A 20,005-nucleotide genomic window follows, 5' to 3' on the forward strand; every position below is an offset into this window, starting at 1 on the left:
ATTGAAGAGTGTGATGTATGATGTGTGAACATATTCATGCAAGTGTTTTGTCCACAGCAGAAACATCCCCAGCAACAGAATCAGAATTAAATGATCTACTGTAATATTTTCAGAACCCACAAACTCCATGAACATGGAAACTCTCATGTAACTGATCTGTCACGTAGACTTCAAAGCTTCTATCATCTCAACGGTCGTTCTTGTGCAACCAGGGCCTAGTCTACATGTTGCACGCTGCAGCCATATCCAGCACAGTGCGACAAAATATTCAAAACATGCACTTAAGTAAAGTTCAACCAAACCTCAAATGAAGTGCCTGCATTTGAATGTCAGATAAAACCAAATGGGCAATAAAGCCATGTTCACAGTGACGTTCATGTATCCCTGCTGAATAAAAACTACATGGTTTGCATCCCGCATGTGTCTGCAGGTTGCCTGCTGTTGCAATTACTGATACCCAGTAAAAATTGAAAGCAAACCAGTAACAGTGGTTCAGCCGTGGCCTAGTGGTTAAGGAAATGGGCTTTAGATCAGAGGGTTGCAGGTTCAAATCCCACCCTTCCACTACCTCCCTACCTCACTCCATGGCTGATGTGCCCTTGAGCAAGGCACCTAACCCCACACTGCTCCAGGGACTGTAACCAATACCCTGTAAATAACTACGTCGCTTTGGATTAAAGAAAGCATCAGCTAAGTCTAATGGAATGTCTTAATTCTGAAAATGGACTTCAATGTCCCTCAAATTCTTGTTGTGTGAAAAACCTTGTAAAGTCACAGTCAACGGTGTGAATTGTTGGTGACATAGCAACTCTCATTACCTCAAACCTTGATTTATACTGTAGGTTGAGTCAAAGGTGTTTAAGACAATGTAATTAATGTAATTCAGTTCAACAAGATACCATTTCTTCCACATGTTGGGCCAAACATGATTAATCCCATAATTAATAATAGAAAAATAGAACACAAGGTTGCCTTTCACAGTTTTAATCATCAAAAACATAACCCCCACACACTTTGAAAGCAAAGCCCCTTCCTCCAATCATGACCAAATAAACCTCAGTTTGAGCATTGAGCGTGAAACTCACACAGACAGTTGCCCTAGTTAACCGATTGACTGGAAACAGACAAACATGCTTCAACCTACTCATCTTGACTCAGTGATCAATATCTCACTCTTGTCGTAGTACTACTAATAGTACCGTCGGGAGCTTAGCACTGGCTAATTCTATTTCAGTTGATGGGCAGGGGGACAGAAGACTGGTCCAATAGTCCAAGGAGTTACAGTGTAAATAACTGGACTTGTTTTTGGAGCTTCAACACTTTTAACCCATTGTGTCCTGGAGACACATATACAGGTGTTTCAGGATTTTGAGATTTGAGCTGTTTTATTAACTATGTGGGTAGGTTAGGGCTGAATGAACACATTACAATGCAAGGGGAGGGTCTTGGCTTTTAAATGTAACTCATTTCATATTTGTATGTGCTTTGGAGGCTGAGATATTAAGGATTTAATAAGTAGAGGGCACCCTTTCCCAAAAAAGGGCTTAGGACAAAATGGGTTAAACACACCCTTTTCACTAAAATGGACAATGAAGAACCTTCAACGAATCTGGTCCAACATTCTGAAGTCTATGTTATATGTGTTTGTCTTTGTGATTACTAGCACACTGTGTGTGTGTGTGTGTGTGTGTGTGTGTGTGTGTGTGTGTGTGTGTGTGTGTGTGTGTGTGTGTGTGTGTGTGTGTGTGTGTGTCACCTCTGTCTCCTGGAGGCGGTGTCCGATGAGTGAGAGGGACTCCCCCAGGAGCTGCAGGTGAGCGGCAGCGTCGATGGGGTCCACCTCAGGGGGGCGCGCTGGGGACAGGGACGAGCCCATGGAGCCCCGCCCAGGAGACAAGCCTGCACCCACACCCTTACCGGAGCCTGAGGAGCAAGAGGTGGAGGAGGAGGAGGAGAGAAAATAAGAAAAATGCATCAGCTACTAGTGAAAAGGGAACAAAGACGTTTTTTCGGGCTAAGACGTGAGGTGGAACAACCACAGCTAATGCTAATTAGTGATGGGGCATTACAGTCATGGGTAAGTGGTTAGGGCTTCAGACTTGTAGCCCAAAAGTTGCTGGTAAAACTCCCGACCCGGTAAGATGGTGGGGGGAATAAAATAACCAGTGCTCTCCCCCATCTTCCTTCATGACTGAGGTGCCCTGAGCATGGTACCGTCACGCCACACTGCTCCATTGGGACGTCATTGGGGGATGCCCCCTTGCACGGGTGAGGCATAAATGCAATTCCGTTGTGTCCAGTGTGCACTCCCAGGTGGGCTTTCACTTTCACTTCACTTTTTTAATGTACTGCAATGTATATGTAGTCAGACAATCCACTAAAAAAACCCATACAATGTAATCCATACAATAGTGGCATTAGCTGTGGTTGCACCACCCTGGCCTAACTCCTGTCCTCTGTTGTGCTTATGGCCTCGTGATGACGTCACAAGAAGTCGTTGACGACAAAAGTTTAATTCAATATCTCACAAAAGCACAGTTCAAAGGTCATTTGAATGGGGAAAAGTCGCTCAAAAGTTGTGGCTAAGCAGACAGCGGGGAAACTTTATTGCAAATATTAGTCCACAAGCACAAGTTGAAGATGGGAGTTAGGATGATGGAATGGTCTGGCAAGTGTCCCACAGACGGGAAGTTCTCAGAGGTAGGATAGCAAAAGGTCGCTAATCAAATGCCTTTGCATCCTACTGGACAGAATAGAAAGACGGCAATTCATCCACCACAATCCATATATACTCACATTCACATCTATGTTCACATCTATGCACATCCAAAGCCACCCCCATTTGATCTACCTTGCCTTCATTATGTAGTAGTGATTGTGATAAACTATCGCCTTGTGCTCTTACGCTGATAAGCTTATCTCCCTCACGCACAGTGTGAAAGAGTACTTTACCAGCTTTTGCTCTTTGCCTGCTGTGGTGGCTGCAACTCTGTCGCCCTTGACCTGAACAGAAGATGTGAATTCCTCATATTTCTCTGAAGTATTATTACCAGTTTCTCCCCTGTATCTACTGTACTGCATAGTTGGAGTTGCAATATTGAAGACATGGGTTGACTTGCTAAGGTTAAGTGAAAGCCATGCTTTGTTAACCAATTGTGTCCTGGAGCAACATATACGCTGAATTCGGATTCTTGAGATTTGAGCTGCACCTTTCCCCAAAAAGGGCTTAGGCTAAAATGGGTGAAGAAACATAAAGATGTTACTTTTTCCAGATTTGCTGTCATTAAGGGAGAATTCGTGGTAATGAAAGGTCACCTCACCTTTACTCTTGTTTCCGTCGCCCGCTGTACTCTTGCGTTTAACAGTGGTGGCCTCTGCTTTGTTCTGCTTATGCTGTAAGTATTGCGCTTTCTGCCTCCAGACCTGAAGATAGACAGTGCAGTGGCATTTATGTTTACGTACGCACACACACGCACATGGACTGCATATGTGCTGTACAGTTGACTTCAGAGACTCACCAGTTTGTCTTTCTCAGGAAGCTGCTTCCAAACCTCTGCAAGCTTTTTGCTCAGCTCACCGAACACTGGTAAGACAAGAACAGCAACAGAAATCTTAACTTTCATAGCCCTCCATGGAAAAAAGGGTTTTGTTGAAGTGAATACAATGAATGCTTTACATTAGGTACATTAGTGTTCGATAATGATATTCTGAAATATGAATAAATGCCTTACCCAGTCCAGGCTGCTCGGCGTTGATGTTCACCCTGTATTCCTTACAAAATACCTGATATGCGGTGGTGTTTTTTTTCTTGGGCTGTCAAAGTCAAACGGAAAAATACAGGTTTTAAACACAGTTGAACAACTCAATCTTTTTTGTTGTGGCATTTCAAGACCTTGCTGTCTGCCATTTCTCGAACCACTGAGATTTCCACAGATTTTAAAATTATTTACCTTACTTATTACCTTAACTGTTTCTGTTTGTCCGTGTTTCTGTTTTTATGCACCCTATTTACATGAATGTGCGATATTACATCCTGACTTCCAGTTCCCGTTTCAGCTATACAGTACCTCTCTACATAGAAAGAAAGTGCCGTCATTGACCTTTTCTTTGTCCTGCTTGTCTTTGTCTTTGTCTTTGTCCTCTTTCTTCTTCTTCTTCTCGCTGGGCGTTGGCATCGGCGTTGGCATCGGCGTGCTGGTGTGGTGATGTGAAGAGACTGGGCCGGGCATGGGGTACATGCCACCTGAAGTGCTGTGATTGCTTGAACTGTGAGAATGGGAGTGGCTCCGAGATGGATCTGTGAACCATAAAGACAGTGTTTGTCATGCAAACAAGCAAGCATAGAGCAAAACATTTAACTTGTCAGCAATATTTAAATGTTTCTTTTTGTGTTTTTTATGCCCTTATGCGATAGTGACAGTGAGGAGATGACAGGAAATGGTAGGGAGGGAAAGATGGGTGATGACCTCAGGCTGGAATCAAACCTGGGTCCCCAGTGTAATCGCACGAATAGACCAGAGTAGGGCTGCACGATTATGGAAAAAATCATAATCACGATTATTTTGGTCAAAATCATAATCACGATTATTAATCACATTTATTGATTTTTGCAGATTTTTTTGAAAATTATAACGACGAAATATAACCAAGAATGAATTACATACGGGATGAGCAAAATAAAATGAATGCAATAATTATGTAAAGGCAATAGCATAAAACAGATTTCTGGCCAGAAACACCAGCCTGTCAGTATGTTCTGGCTTCAAGGACGCTCTCAAAAGTAGGTCACTATTGCCATGATTAAATCACGATTAAAATCACGAGTTTCACTATTTTATCACGATTTTGATTATTTTCCGATTAATTGTGCAGCCCTAGACCAGAGCGACTTGAGCGATTCCAGCGACGGAAGTATTTGGCTTTGTATTGAGTCACTGGACACAGAAGAGACAAAAGCAATTTGGGCGACTAGAGGTGATTTGAGCGACAGTTTGTAGTTGGGATTCAGCAAATATTATGCAAATGAGCTATGATGCGGTTCGGCGACAGCCGCCACAGCCAATGGGAATGTTGGGCTGCTTGCATTTTGCTTTTAACAGACATACCCTACTCTCGCTTCAATCGCTCGTATTGCTCCTGCTGCACAGTCCAGTGATTCTCTGTCGCTTAATCTTGTCGCCGCCGGTGAATTCCCAGTAACAGTATCAAACACAAGCAGGTAATTGGAGTGCTTCTGGGTCTTCACCTTTTTTCCTTGGTGCTCATCAGTGTAGGGGCTCTCAAACTTGGTCCAGGAAGACAGATGCTGAGGCACTCAAGGTTGCAATTTTTTTACTTTTTTATTTGGCTACAATGCCTACGCGTTTCGGCCCTTATGGCCTTCTTCAGGGCGCATCAAGATACGCCCTGAAGAAGGGCGCGTTTTGGCCCTTATGGCCTCCCCATAAGGGCCGAAACGCGTAGGCATTGTAGCCAAATAAAAAAGTAAAAAAATTGCAACCTTGAGTGCCTCAGCATCTGTCTTCCCAGTAACAGTACTTGCTTGGCTGAACTTGCTTGGCTGTGGCTCAAACAGCTAAGGCAACTTGTCAGTAATGCAACATAAACACTGTAGTAGTCAGTTATAATAAATGTTGTAAATAATAAATGTGTATTTACTTGTTTTCTCAACGGAGGAGCCTTTCTTCCCGCTGCTGCTTCCTTTGCTATGTTTCTTCTCCTTGGAGCTCTTGTCTTTCTCCCTCTCTCTGTCCTTCTCTTTCTCTTTCTTCTTCTTGCTCTTTTTGCTCTTCTTCTTCTTCTTGGAGAGGTGGGTGTAGGTGTCGTCGATGACCAGCTCTCCGGCCTCCAGTTCTGGCCCCGAAGATGAGCTGTCGCCACCCATCGAGCCCAGAGAACTCCCATAGTGCCTTGCTGTAGAGGTGATGCAGGGTTAAAAAAATATTACAAACTAGAAAAGCGCTCAGAGAGCGCACCTCCGCTCTTTGTTAGACAGTAACACACAGGTACACAGGGAAAACACAAGACACATCTTACTATACAGCTATACCATATGTTATAATATATACTCATAAGTCATTGGCACATGGAAACACACATGCAAGCTCCTCAAGAAGGAAGAGAAGCTAGAAAGCAAGAGAAAATTCAAAAGGCCACACACAGATAGGACTACAGCATCACTGAATCAGAGGTGCATTTGGTGACCAAACAGATGAACAAACAGATGAGAATATAAAATGCCAAAAGGAAAATTGAAAATAGAGGCCAAATTACTTAAGAACGATAAAAGAATTCATGGAGTGTAGGGCTGCACAATTATGGAAAAAATCATATTCACGATTATTTTGGTCAAAATCGTCATCAAGATTATTAATCACGATTATTGATTTCTTGCATATTTTTGAAAATTATAACAAGATGAAATATAACCAAAAATGAATTATATACGGGATGAGCAAAATAAAATTAATTGTAATAATTATGTAAAGGCAATAGCATGAAACTTGGGTGGACAGATTTCTGGCCAGAAACACCAGCCTGTCAGTATGTTCTGGCTTCAAGGACGCTCTCAAAGGTAGGTCACTATTGCCACAATTAAATCACGATTGAAATCACAACTTCGATTTCACAATTTTATCACGATTTTCGATTATTGTTGATTAATTGTGCAGCCCTAATGGAGTGTATACATTACTATGCATTTACAGAGCTTCTGTAAGAGAAAAACTAGCATTGTGGCATTGTGTGTAGCTGGTGGATAGAGCTTCCAGATGCAACTTTGACAGGAAAAAGAGAAAAAGCAGCCATGGCCTAATGGTTAAAGTGATGAACTCAAAATCAGAAGGTTGCAGCTTCGAAACCCTCCTTTCCACTCTCTCACTCCATGGCTGAGGTGCCCTTGAGCAAGGCACCCAACCCCACACTGCTCCAGGGACTGTAACCAATACCCTGTACTTAAAACAAATATAAGATGATGCTTTGGATAAAAGCATGTAATGTAATGTAACAAAAAGCGTCTGGCTGTGTCACAGCGCCCTAAGCCCTCATTATGGGCTTTCATGCCCAGCAGGCCCCAGGTTCGAATCCGGTCTGGGTCACTTTCCAACCCTACCCCATCTCTTTCTGCCATTCATTTCCCGTCTCCACCTTCATCTGTCCTGTAAAATAAAGTCTAAAACGGGCAAAAAGAAAAAACATACAAAAAAGTGGCTCACCCTCCACCTCCACCTCCTTGCCCACCACGGGCAGTGGCTCTGGGACCTGCTGCTGCTTCTTCTTGCTGGCCTTGGGCTGCGAGCCCCGCTCCCGATCCTTCTCCTTCTTCCCGCTGCTCTTCTTAACAGAGGACGAGGAGGAGGTGGTCGAAGAAGGCATGAGGCCTGGTGTGGAGGGCAAGGAGGAGGACAGAGGATTCGGCACGGAGGACGAGTGCTGCGTGCCCGGGAAGGAAGGGAAGCTCTCTGGCCCGGGCGTGGTATCCCCACCACTGCCACTGCTCTTCTCTTTGGGCGAGAGGATGAGCTTCATCTTTAAGCCCTCTGCTTCACCTCGACCTGCCCCTCCACCACCACCTCCACCTCCACCTCCACCTCCACCACCAGGACCACCGTGGAACAGCGACGACCGTGAGGACGAAGACGAGGAAGACGAGGAGTGCGAGTGCTTCTTGGAAGAGGATGACGATGATGTGCCACCAGCACTGCCCGAGCGCTGGTGAGGGTGCTGGGAGTGTCCTCCTCCAGCACCACCTCCCGTCTTGGAGGAGCTGGTTCCACCACCACCACTGCCACCCTCACGCTTGCGCTCCTTTGACGAGTGCGAGGAGGAGTGTGAGGAGGGGAAAGGGGGGTGGGCGGGCTTCTTGTGAGGGGCGTTGGGGCTGGGCTCAGAGCCGGTGGCAAGGGGGGAGGTGATGGCGTGCAGGAGGCCCATGGCCGTGTCCGTGGGGTGGGAGGAAGAGGAGGACGAGGAAGAGGAGTGGTGGTGGTGGTGGTGGTGGTGGTGCGAGGAGGAGAGGGACGGGGAACGGTCTGAGGACTTACGCTTCTTTTTGTGGGCAGGGGGGCCTGAGCCGTGGTGGTCTGCAGAGGAAGAGAGAGATTTAATACTCATTTGTTGGATTTCACCATCAGTTCATAACATACAATATATTTCAACTAAAAACATCTTCCCTCGGCAAGAGAAGGGAAGAGCCCTCTCCTTCACACTCTTGAGGCAACAAAAGAACTTAGAAAAGCCTGCAAAATGATTTGATTAAAATAAAACCAAAACAATTACACAGCTTGCCCAGTAAGGAAAAAGGAGTATGCAGAGGAAAAGCAGGAAGCAAGGCAAAGAGGAGGGTCTGGATTAATCCATGTTCAGTTTTGTATTTTTTTTGTGACACTTTAGAATAAGAGTCGCTAAAAAGCTTTTTAAAAACACTTTGTAAATAATGAACAAATAATAATCAAGAAATCAAGAAAACGGGTTATAGAAGTGTCCGGCAGGCAAACAAACTCACCCAGCTGGGGCAGATTGACACTCTGCTGTGAAAATGTGAGTTGATCCTTACACATTTAATAACACTTTAAAATGTTTTGTTTATAATTAGTTCATTAAAATATGTTAATTAAGAGTTAATAAAGGTTTTAAGGGACTGTTATTTTGTTATTTTCTGTTACTTTTAAAAATTTGAGCAAATAGAAGACCAACACTTTGACACATTTTGCCTTAGCCAGAGTCAGACTTGTCATAGTGACAAGAACTAAAACGTGTTACTCCACGTCAGACCAGCAATTTAAGGAGGAAAGCCTGAATTAATCAACCATCAGTCATGTAGTGTTGTTTTATTTGTGCTTTGCGCTTTGACACATTTTGTCTTAAAGTCAGAGTTGGCATCTATTCCACATCTGGGTGTCAGGGTGGATTGCAGGACAGGCCAATAAAATGAAGCACATAAAGTCAACAACACCAGTACATGTTTTTTTATTGCTGACCTTTTGGGCGTGAGCCTGTCAATCTGTGTCTAGTGCCCAAATTGCCATAAAAAATAATTACTGGGAGCATACACTGCTGTGGTGGTGATGAGTTCATTTCGGTCTTTTTTACAGGACAATTTGGTTGCTAATCTGAAACAAAATGGAGCAACTGCTAATTTTTTTTTTAAATGCACAATGGCTTGCAAGCCAACCAGAGAAAACCACATCCTGTCACGTGGAGCTTTACGCTTTATGCTGAAGCAGACCGTGGTAGACACAAACTCCCCAGAGGCGCTGTTTTGGGGATATTTTTGAAATGACTGTACCTCTGTGGTGGTAGTCATCACTTTTATGCTTTTTCTTTTTCTTATGCCCGTCTCCACCCAAAAGGAACAGCTCCGAGTCCTGTTGGAGAGGAGGTGCCAATGAAGGACAAATGTGTTTGCAATTATTTCAACAAAAAGCCTCTCACACACACACACAAACACGCACGCACACACATACACACACTAACTAACTAGCTAGTGACCTAATACTACAGGGTTGGGGAATGATAACTAACTATAACTAGTAGTGATGTGAGTGTTTTTAACCCATCTCTAACACCCCAACCACTTCATGTTACCTTCTTTGAGGACTTGCGCACCTGCGCCGCAATCTCCTCTTCCTCTCGCAGGAGGTCTTTGTAAGAGCGCCTCTTCTCTCGCTGGCTACGGCCTGCCACCAAGCTGATGTCTCCCTCCATGACTGACATGTCTACACAGGGGAAATGAGGTTTTCTAGTCAGAAACTCCTGTGCTGAAATTAAGCAGTTAGGTGTAGGTTTTTTTTTTTTTCAAAGATGGGATAGCTAGGCCCAGGAATACTTGCCCATTACTCCTTTCTTCTTGACTTCTTCGAAAGCCATTGCTGACCCTAGATCCCAGTTGCAGACTAGGAGTCCTGTCAGAGACTCTTGAAGAATCCCCTCTCCTTAGGGTTAAAGACAGGTTTAAAGGGACAACTTTCACTTTTCATGCTCTATGAAATACAGAATAGCCTACAGACCAAATGTACACAGTTGCCCATGTGGGAGTCATTTGTAAATTTAAAGACAGTTAAATTGACACTATCATCAAGCCTCCTTTGAGGATATGGCAAGAACTATGGATACCTGTAGCCTACCTAAATTATCAGAAATATTTTTGAAATGGTCCACGTAGAGTAGGCTATGTTGACACGATGACGTTCCGCTCTAACCTCTGTCTAACATTCAACACAGTGAGCAGCTGTAGTTGGCCAGGCAATTGGTCACTTGGATAATTCGCTGGCGCCAATGTATCATTTTTTCAACAATGCGCGGTGTGTTGCGATACAAACTAAATCTGTGATGTTACAGTAACTGCCGAAATTGGGACATTGTTTCGAAGGGGTACTTCCCGCCTACTTTCGAAAAGATACACAAACACACCCCCTTCGCTCCAGCAGTATCCCATTTTCCCATCCGACACCAAAGACACTGTCCAAGCCGGTTGCGACGTGCAGCTGCACAGGCAGATATGTCAGTACATCCCCTGGCTCATGCACAGTACAGGCCCAGTTCGTGATGTATTCACTGTTTAACAGTGCTATGCATTTAATTACAGCTTTGTAAATTATTTTTCATTATAAACGGAGTAGTGGCACAGTCCGCAAAGCCGCAGATAATGTAATAACTAAGTAGTCTCCCTGTAATTACCTCTACGGGTCCCCGAAGATCAAGCGGAGCCAGTCGCCATCTTTGAATTCTGTCAACAACAATGCAACAACCAGGGAGGGGGAGGGACTAAGCGGCTGCCTTGGTTTTACAAGCACAGAGCCGTCTTTTGTGTGTAATTTTTATGAAGAGAGAGTAAACAAGAATAAAAAATATACACAACACCCTAAATAGGGTGCTTATGGACTGCCAGACATGGAGATAAAAAAGAAAACCAGAGCGGCAAGAAAACATAAAAGGAAAGCACAACACCCCTTTTATCATTTTTTAATTAATTCTTCACTTCATTTCAACATCCATGTACAAAAAACACAATTTCTTTACCATAAACAAATGACATCCATAAAAGGCAACAGAAAAAAGGCATCACAGATCTTGAGACAGAAAAACAGTATTCAGCAGAGAGCTGAAGAATAGGCTACAAGACATGATGTGACTCCAATGTGTGGGGAAAATAGTTATTTTTAAGTGTTTAAAATGGTCACCAGTCAAAATTGGTCTCAATTACATGTGTGCACAAAAAGCACCCACACACGCACAGCGTACCGACACCTTCCACTTGGCCATCATTTCTACCTATCACCTAAGTTCTGCAAGCTGAGAGATGTGAAGTTTGCCAACAGGTCTGTTACTTCATCAACCTAAGGGAGAAAAAAAACATCCGTGAGAACATTCAATCTTTCCTTCACACACATACACTCAAAAAAACACAAAAGTAGCACATTTTCTTTAGTGAACTTAGCTTAGTCTGGTAAATATGCCATTACGCATACTTTATAACGGTATTTTAAATCCTTGACAGTTGTATGAGTGTTACTTAGGAAAACAAGACATGACAGATAACCAACAGGAGGAGAATGAGATACCTGTTCCTTAGTGCGTGTATGCTGCAGCTGTGTGGAGATGTGTTCAAGTCTCTCACGCTCTGCGCTTTGGCCCATCACGTTGAGGTACTCCCTCAACATCTGAATGATCTGCACAGACATTGAAAATGTTGTAACATATGACATACAGTGAGTCCAATATGTATTTGATCCCTTGCTGATTTTGTTGGTTTGCCTACTAACAAAGACATGATCAGTCAGTAAATGTTATGATAATATGTATTCTAATATGGAGAGACAGAATATCAAAAAGAAAATCCAGAAATTAACTTAAGAGAATATATATTAATTTATTTCCATTTCATCGAGCAAAATAAGTATTTGATCCCCTGCCAACTGATTACAGTTCCGGGCCCACAGACCAGATGGGCACTTCCGATCAACTTGTCATCTGAATGAAAGACACCTGTACATACTAACATGCATAAAAGACACATTTAATCAGCAGAATCAGTCCATAGTATGAGTGAATCAGTCACACTCCAACCTCACCAGCATGGGAAAGACCAAAGAGCAGTCAAATGATATCAGGGACAAGATTTTAGACCTGAACAAAGATTAAATGGGCGGCAAAGTCACAAGAAAGAGACTGGGTATTAATGACCCAGTTGTTGATGCATTTCTTCCAAAATGTGAGGAATACGAAATGACTATCCATCCGCCTGTCTGGGGTTCTATACAAGATTTGACCTTTTGTATGGATTTGATAACCATGAGAACAGAAAGAAAGCACCCTAGAACTGAACTAGGCAATGATATCAAAGCTACTGGGACCAAAATCACAGAGAAAACTACTGGTAGAACTTAATGCCACAGAGGTTTAAAATCCTGTAGTGCACACATGGTAACTCTACTTCAGAAGGAACCTGTGCAGTCCCACCTGAGGTTTGCCAACGGACATCAGGCTGGTTTAGGATATGATAAGGAGGTGCTGTAGTCAGATGAAACCAAAATCAAGCTGTTTGGCATTAACACAATTCAATGTGTTTTGAGAAAGAGCACTGCTGTCTATGATCCCAAGAACACCCTCCTCACCATCATGCATGAAAGTGGTATCATTATGGTTTGAGGGTGTTTGTCTGGCCAAGGCACAGGACAACTTCACATCGTCAACAAATGGATGGAGGGAGACATGTAATGTGCAATCCTGAGTGCAAACGTCCTTCCCTCCACCACTACACTGAAGGGTGGGCCATTTTTGGATCTCCCAACATGACAATAATACACAACATACAGTCAAAGCAACGAAGGAGTGGCTCAATAATAATTAAAGAATTAAAGCATATTAAAGTCGTGAAGTGGCCTAGACAGTCTCCAAATATTAACTCTATAGTAATTCTATGGAGAGAACTGAACCTCCCATTTGCCAAGCTACAGCCACAAACTATTAATGTTTTGGAGATAATCTGCAAAGAAAAATGGGCAAAAATATGTTCTACTATATGCACAAACATTGTCATCAAATAAAAGAAGCATCTGACCTCAGTGCTAGACAACTAGGGCTTTGCCACAAAGCACTTTATCTTCTTTAGCTAGAGGGGTCAAATACTTATTAGCCTAAATTAAATACAAATAAATTAAAATATATTATTTTAATTTATTTTCTGGAATTTCTTTTTGATATTCTGTCTCTCCATGTTTGAATACATATTATCATACATTTATAGACTGAATATGTCTTTATTAGTGCGCAAACGGGCAAAATCAGCAAGGGATCAAATACATATTGGACTCACTGTAGAACACATCACACACCACAAACATTACTGATGGTTTTACGCATAGCGCCGGAAAAATATGTACCATGTTTTCTTGCACATTCCACACATGAAGACTGTGTTCACTGTTCACACATGGTGCCTGCTAGTGTAACGGAGGCTAACTAGCACAGAGTTGGCGTGGAACGTTGGTAAACCTCCCTCCGATAGCCTCATACAGTCTCGTGCCGTTGGGCCGAGAGACTGGTCTCTTGGCCCAGCGGTATCGTACTGTGTCTCCCATTGCTGGACCGTTGTAGTTGACGAGGTCGCACGTTCGATCCCCGAGGGGGGTGAACAGGTGCAAGATGACCTCCGTCACACTGTACAAACATCTCCCACGGATGAGTTGTTGACACTACAGGGTAAATACTCAAAAGAGGCGTAGATATTAAGAGTTATTACACATCCTTTAGAAAGCTAACCAACATCCCATTTACTCAAATCCGTTAAAAAATATCATTCTGGTATAGCCAAAATGCCAGAGCCACGTGGAAACAAAAACAAAAACAAAAATACGGGATTCACTAAAAAAACATTTCCATGGAGACTAGTCCTGAGTGAGCCACTCCAAGGTTCGGAGCTCAAGTGTATTTGTGTTTTGTGCTTCTCTCTCGCGCTTTGGACGGGCCCTGCATTAATTTATCTCGGTTTATTTTAAGATAATTGTCACCACTCACAACACTATGCCTTACATATGTTAGCAACTTAACCCTTTCATGCAAAGGCACTGTTATAACCTTATCGTCAACAAAAGGGTTATGACCATGTTTTAATCTGTTACATAACTCTTGATAATGTTATAGTAATGTTGGTATGATGTAGTTAAGCTTTTTCAGCAAATTTTGAATGGGATCACCAGTGATCCCATCTGCATGAAAGGGCTACGCTGGTTAGAATTTAATCCGCAGAGTCACCTTCTGTCAGGTATGAGACTTAACACCAGAACCAAGTGAACAATATCCTATGGATCTTATGTTGATGCAAATATCAATGTAAATGGAAAGTTTGGGTACAAAATGGAAGAGGACTGAATATAAAGTCACCGGAATATCCTAGATGTTTAAGATTAATTTGTGCTTTTATTTAGAGCATTGCCATACAAACGTGTTGCCGCTAGCACATCTTCATCAGAGTCAAAATGACATTTTGACATCAACATGACATCCATGCTCCAGTGACTTCCCACGTTTTGTTTCATCAGACGAATCTCTCTTTTCAGTATAACGGCCAAAGTCAACCTTTCTCTGGTGCAGTTTGATATGATGGGGTGTATGCTCAGAGTACTGACCAGAGACAATAGCAACCTAGTACAGAATGATTTGAAACCAGGGATGTACAGAATCCTGATTTTCAAGGTTCCACCTGGTTAAGATTTAGCCGAAACCAAATACTGAATCCTACTCCGATCACTGAAACCAAACCCCGTCAACCAGGCCGTACATCCCTAATTAAAACATACCAAGTCTGAGCACATCTAAACATGCATAACCCTGGAATCCCACCTGACCTCATACCAGGCTCACTTAAGACCTGAGGAAGGACAGCAGTAGTAATATGTGCTTCACCTGTGTGACTTCTCCTCGTAGTGTCTCCAGACTCCTGGAGTCTCCATCCTGCAAGATGTTGAGTTTGGAACGAGCTAGGTGCAGTGGAGTCCTTCCAGCACGATCCAGAGCATCCACACGAGCACCTGGAAAACATCACAACGTTTACTCCTGACATTTACAACTGACAACTATCTCTAGCCCTTAGTTAGGCATTTCTGCAGATATTCTTGTCTTCTTTACTCTATCATCATCTTATTATACTCTAAGTGTTTTCAGCTTTGCAGTATCAGTTATGTTTTGCTTACGGTAATTGCTTTTCTTTATATATTTATTTGTTTGCATGCAGCAACAGGAATGAGTGGGAGAGAGAGACAGTGTAGGATTGGGATATATGACCCAGGCCAGACTAAAAACTGGGTCCCCATAGCCAGTCAAGTCCATTCATGGACGGGTGCCCTAGCACGCTGTGTCACAGCTCTCCCGTGTTTACTTTAATTCCTTGGCAACATTTCATTACACTCCCTCACCACTGACACTCTGTGCTCTCTGTCCAGAGAGAAAAAAATAACTAAGGATGAAATGTCCAGTCAGTCCCGGAACCTCACCTCCTCTCAGTAGAGTCGTGATGACAGGCACATGATTTGTGCAGGCAGCTGTGAAGAAAGACACATCCACATAAGTCTCAACTATTGGGTGATGCATCATGAAATCTCAATATTCGGAATTCTGAGTGTCAGACTCTTACCAATCCTTCTATGCAAACACCATGGGTAATCAATTATATAGCATAGCATTATATAGAAAGATAATAAATGCTCATACATTACATTACCGGTACAACTAGTTGACGGTTTTATGCAAAGCGACTTACAGCTATTAGGTGCAGGGTATAGGTTACTGTCCCTGGAGCAATGTTTGGTTAGGTGCCCTGCTCAAGGACTGAAGTGCAGGGAGTGTTAAGGGTGGGGATTTGAACCTACAACCTACAACCCTCTGAGCTAGAGACCAAACTCCCGTAGCCTTTTTAAATGTCCGTTTGTCTTACCCAAGTGTAAAGGGGTGTTCCCAAGGCTGTCCCTCTGGTTAGGATCTGCTCCATAGCTCAACAGCAGTTGCACTGGACAGGTAATAAGGTACAAAGAAAAGTAGCACACGTTTACCATCTTGATCAAATTGTTTTGAGACATACAATTGTGGTGTGTAGACATCATAGAGACATACGTTTTACATTGGACTCAAATCCAGTCAAGTTTCAGACTTGACATTGACACTTGCAAATACAGTAGTGGACCAATGATGCGTACTTGACCCTGGCTTTTTCTCTGGACTATGAATGATGACTTCTGACACCCACTCCTGGACACGTGATGAACCACTCTTGTACTTCTCATGTACTTGTACTTCTCATCATTTCTCATCTTGTACTTCTCGTGTGTGTGTGTGTGTGTGTGTGTGTGTGTGTGTGTGTGTGTGTGTGTGAGTGAGTGAGTGAGATCTGCCTTTGGCTGAATGCATGCAAGAGTATTATGTATGTGTAATGATGTGTGCAATGTCTTGTGTATTCTGTATTTATGTAGGCCTATGCATGCTACACCTTATTTCCCTAGGGATTAATAAATGATACTCTAATCTACTCTGCCACCAATGCCCCTCATCAGATCATCACACCGTGGCAGGAATACATTGCAGAGACACCACACAGCACGTCAGAAGAGTATGTGTGTTGTAAGTTGCACTCACCAATAGTCTCATTTCCGTTGCAGGAGGAGAAATGTAAAGCTGTTCTTCCCTTGTCATCCGCCGCACAGGGATCGATGTCGTCCTCCAGAAGACGCCGCACTGGTCAAGGAAACATTGGTAGGATGGTGATTCAAGGTCTCTTACTGATATACAATGTTGTTTACATGCCCTGATCTACATTATAAACAATGTCTCACCTGTGTCTATGTCATTTCCATTCGCAGCCTCTCGGAGCCTCTTTACAGCTGAAACAAAATATTGCACAGGCTGGGTTAAACAGGTGTCGTCAGTTGCTTTGCATAAACCGGTGGCTGCCCCTTTGTTTTCAATTCGCAGGTGTGTGTGCGCACTCTGGACGCAAGAGCGGATATAATTGTGAATATTAACCCGCAAGACACATAAAGTTTTAACATTCACAACAAGATTCTGATGTAGGCCTACACGATTTATGCACGCCCGGCGTGAATATCCACAAATATGTTGGGAGGTCTGGCATGAAATGTTGCTTTCATCAAGACGGATGCCATGTTTGATGCTTACCATACAAATCTTTCCCTATCGGCCCCACATTCCGCCGGACTCTCATATGGCGTCTGGCTCGGCTTCCCGTCACTTTCCCCGCTTTACTTCCGACTCCCGCCGTGGGGCCAGCTCGCCCTGGCTCCCACAACAAGTGCAGGTATCGGAGTTCCTGCTCGGCTGTCTGACCAGTCCGATTCAGCCTGAGCGCTTTGTCCCCAAAACTAGCGATGCCAAACCCATCGCTGGTTGCTCCCCCGTCCAGTCCCTTCTCAGCCCCGTCCTGCGCTTTCTCGGCGCCTTCTGTTTTTCCTGTTGCGAGTGTGTATTCGCCTTCGGAGCTTGACCTTTCATCGTCGGAAAAGGTTCCAACGATTGGATTCCACTCTTCCATTTTCTTCAGGACATTTGCTAAGGCTAGATCCCTTCCCCACGATAAAAGCGAAGCGTAGATGATCTCACATTAGATGCATTTCGTGACAGCTATTCTCAACGCGTTCTGACAAGCATCTCTTGTTTGGCTGCACACATTAGCATACTACCAAGTTCACAGTCGGGAACGAGGAAACCGCTACTGTTCAGATGTCATTTCGGCTCACTGACCTGAATGCAGACAACAGGGCAACACCCAACGCACTACGATCCAACATGTCGTCAGTTTCACGTCAACGTTTCCGCCCAGTTCCAAACTTCAGTAACACAACAGGGACCAATAAAATCGACCGATACTCATCTCTGTCTTCCAATGGCAGGAGACTCATTAGGCCTATCATACAAGGCTTGCATTCCAATATGCACACTCCAGTCCTCCACTTGTGCTTGTGGCCTCGGGGGTAAGGGGTAGGCTATGCTTCTGAGGGATAATGTGGGACAAACCCTGATGTGCGCGCACTCACGCGCCACCAACAAACCACCACCACCCCCACCACCACCATTTGGCTTTCACTAGGCATATATATATATATATATATATATATAATGGCTATTATAATATAATGCACCCAATGTGTAGCTTTTTTCTTCCAAATAAGCTGCTGCAAATATAAAGTATAGGCTATAGATAAAATGTCATCAGTGCTTAACCCCTACAGCCCTAATAAATATATCAATCAATCAATAAATAGGCAACACTATTTAGAGAATTTAGACATTGTCAGTAGACCTCCATGTGAAACAATAAGTGAACATAATTTCAATCTCTTGAAAATAATAATTAAGAATGGGCAAGGGGTCATGTGGCTGACTGAGTCTGACACTGATGGTGTTTCCACCTACCTGATAGGTGGTCTGACTCTGCAGCTGGAGAAAGAGAGATGCCTGGTGATCATAGCAGGCAGCAGACTCTATGATAACATTTTTTTAATCCGTTATTATTAGATGTCATCTATATGTGTGTAAGAAAGGGGTAATAATAGTGTAATAATAAGAAAATAGATAAAATATGGGCTTATTCCACTACCAAAGGGTAAAAATGGCATACAAGCAGGTGTTACATTGTACTACATTGTGTAACAATCCACGTGTACCAAGACACTGATATCAAAGCACATCACATGAGAGTAGGAACATAATTATTCCACCATATCAAAGAGTAACAAGGACTTAAAACAGCTAACGGACTAAGTATGGTTTGTATGACAATAAGTATGCTCAATAACTTGGCAAATACTATATGCTTGACAGTAGCAGTGATAAATCCACTTACTCGCCTAAATTGCTCCACCCAGAATCAGTGTGGTCACTAACGATGAATATAAATGTGTAAACTGTCTACATTTATAGCAGCCTGATCTCTGATTTTTGAGAAAAAATATTTGAAATTAGAAAAATCCTGAGAAAACACAAGACTGTGGAAACATAGCGCTGTGGGAGTATAGAGACAGCACTTCTGTGTGTCCATCACGGAAAATAATTCTGTGTCCAGGAGCAAAGTATTTTGGCAGATCATGTTGCTTATATGGGTGTACTGTACAAATAATGTAGGGCTGATTGGTAATATTTGTATTGTCTTAATGAGGGTTTAATCAATCATTACATTATTATTTAGGGGGGTAAAACGTTGGTAGCCACAGAGGTTATGGCAAGCCATTTTATCCAGAAATATATTGCAGATCAGTTTTTCAATTTTCGGCCAATCAAAAATACCATTTTGGATATCCACAGCAATATGCATAACAAGGAGGAGTTACTATAAAGTTGAGGTTTTCCTGTGATTCATTGACTTAATCATTAGGGTGCCTTTAATTGGGTCATAGTCCAGACATTGCTTCCCCTGGAGGAATTCAGAGCTTTGACAAAGTAACAAAACAAAACAAAAACCCCTTCATATTACATTGTAATTACAACATGTATTTACACGAAAAATACTTTAGGTAAATACAATTGTACTTACGCCTACATAATCACACAACTTATTATGTTATTACACTATTCATACTGTACCTAAGGACGTAAGTACACTGTAACAATGACACGTTAAAATTAAGAGTTACCTTTGTTTTCTGTTGGCATTGTCAGGAATAGAAATGATTCATAATGTGTAGTAAAACAGTGACAGTGCATAAAGGGTTTTTTTATGTGACCTGTGCCGGTCAGTTACATGACAAGTAATGAAGAAAATAGTATGTCCCCAATATTTCAGTGTGTTTTTATACGACAAACCTCAAACATTCATTCATGTAGGGGGAAGTTATATAGAGAAATGCTCTTTAAGGATACAAAACGCCAACCAATACCAACTTGTTTCTCAGCTCACCACTCGGAGTGCCTGACGGTTTGCCATCGTCTTTGGTGGCCAGTCTCTTCATGCAAGGCCACTACTTCTACTTTTCTTTTCTTGTCTTCAAATGACAACTGACCC

General features: G+C 42.9%; 2 protein-coding genes across 4 annotated transcripts in view; both read right to left on the reverse strand.

The window, feature by feature from the left end:
- hmgxb4a (HMG box domain containing 4a) overlaps window positions 1–10,751 on the reverse strand; it is a 12,297-nt gene extending 1,546 nt beyond the window's left edge. For 2 of the 3 annotated variants that reach the window (XM_063183648.1, XM_063183629.1), the window contains exons 1-11: window positions 10,678–10,751; window positions 9,831–9,932; window positions 9,586–9,716; window positions 9,287–9,365; window positions 7,215–8,081; window positions 5,659–5,913; window positions 4,101–4,297; window positions 3,732–3,813; window positions 3,519–3,583; window positions 3,321–3,423; window positions 1,757–1,923 (exon numbers count right to left, since the gene is read on the reverse strand). In XM_063183648.1, coding sequence (XP_063039718.1) covers window positions 1,757–1,923; window positions 3,321–3,423; window positions 3,519–3,583; window positions 3,732–3,813; window positions 4,101–4,297; window positions 5,659–5,913; window positions 7,215–8,081; window positions 9,287–9,365; window positions 9,586–9,716; window positions 9,831–9,867 — 1,983 coding nt within the window. In that variant the 5' untranslated portion in view covers window positions 9,868–9,932; window positions 10,678–10,751. The remainder of the gene's footprint in view (window positions 1–1,756; window positions 1,924–3,320; window positions 3,424–3,518; window positions 3,584–3,731; window positions 3,814–4,100; window positions 4,298–5,658; window positions 5,914–7,214; window positions 8,082–9,286; window positions 9,366–9,585; window positions 9,717–9,830; window positions 9,933–10,677) is intronic. The other variant, XM_063183638.1, reaches the window with a different exon arrangement.
- Window positions 10,752–10,946: 195 nt separating this feature from the next.
- Window positions 10,947–17,805, reverse strand: ankrd54 (ankyrin repeat domain 54). The gene is made up of 8 exons (XM_063214151.1): window positions 17,167–17,805; window positions 16,824–16,871; window positions 16,627–16,725; window positions 15,932–16,003; window positions 15,492–15,539; window positions 14,905–15,029; window positions 11,562–11,669; window positions 10,947–11,336 (listed from the first exon to the last, which is right to left on the reverse strand). The coding sequence occupies exons 1-8, from the start codon at window positions 17,537–17,539 to the stop codon at window positions 11,268–11,270; spliced, it is 942 nt and encodes a 313-aa protein (XP_063070221.1). The 5' UTR covers window positions 17,540–17,805; the 3' UTR covers window positions 10,947–11,267.
- Between the last annotated feature and the right edge of the window lie 2,200 nt (window positions 17,806–20,005).

The sequence above is a fragment of the Engraulis encrasicolus genome, chromosome 2 (assembly GCF_034702125.1).
Source record: "Engraulis encrasicolus isolate BLACKSEA-1 chromosome 2, IST_EnEncr_1.0, whole genome shotgun sequence".
In the NCBI taxonomy this organism is placed as follows: Eukaryota; Metazoa; Chordata; class Actinopteri; order Clupeiformes; family Engraulidae; genus Engraulis; species Engraulis encrasicolus.

Coding starts and splice junctions, on each gene's coding strand:
- ankrd54 (XM_063214151.1), bottom strand. CDS start 17,539: ATGGAAGAGTGGAATCCAATCGTTGGAACCTTTTCCGACGATGAAAGG. Junction 16,872..17,166: donor GATAGGGAAAGATTTGTATG/GTAAGCATCAAA, acceptor ATTTTGTTTCAG/CTGTAAAGAGGCTCCGAGAG. Junction 11,337..11,561: donor ATACACGCACTAAGGAACAG/GTATCTCATTCT, acceptor TTTCTCCCTTAG/GTTGATGAAGTAACAGACCT.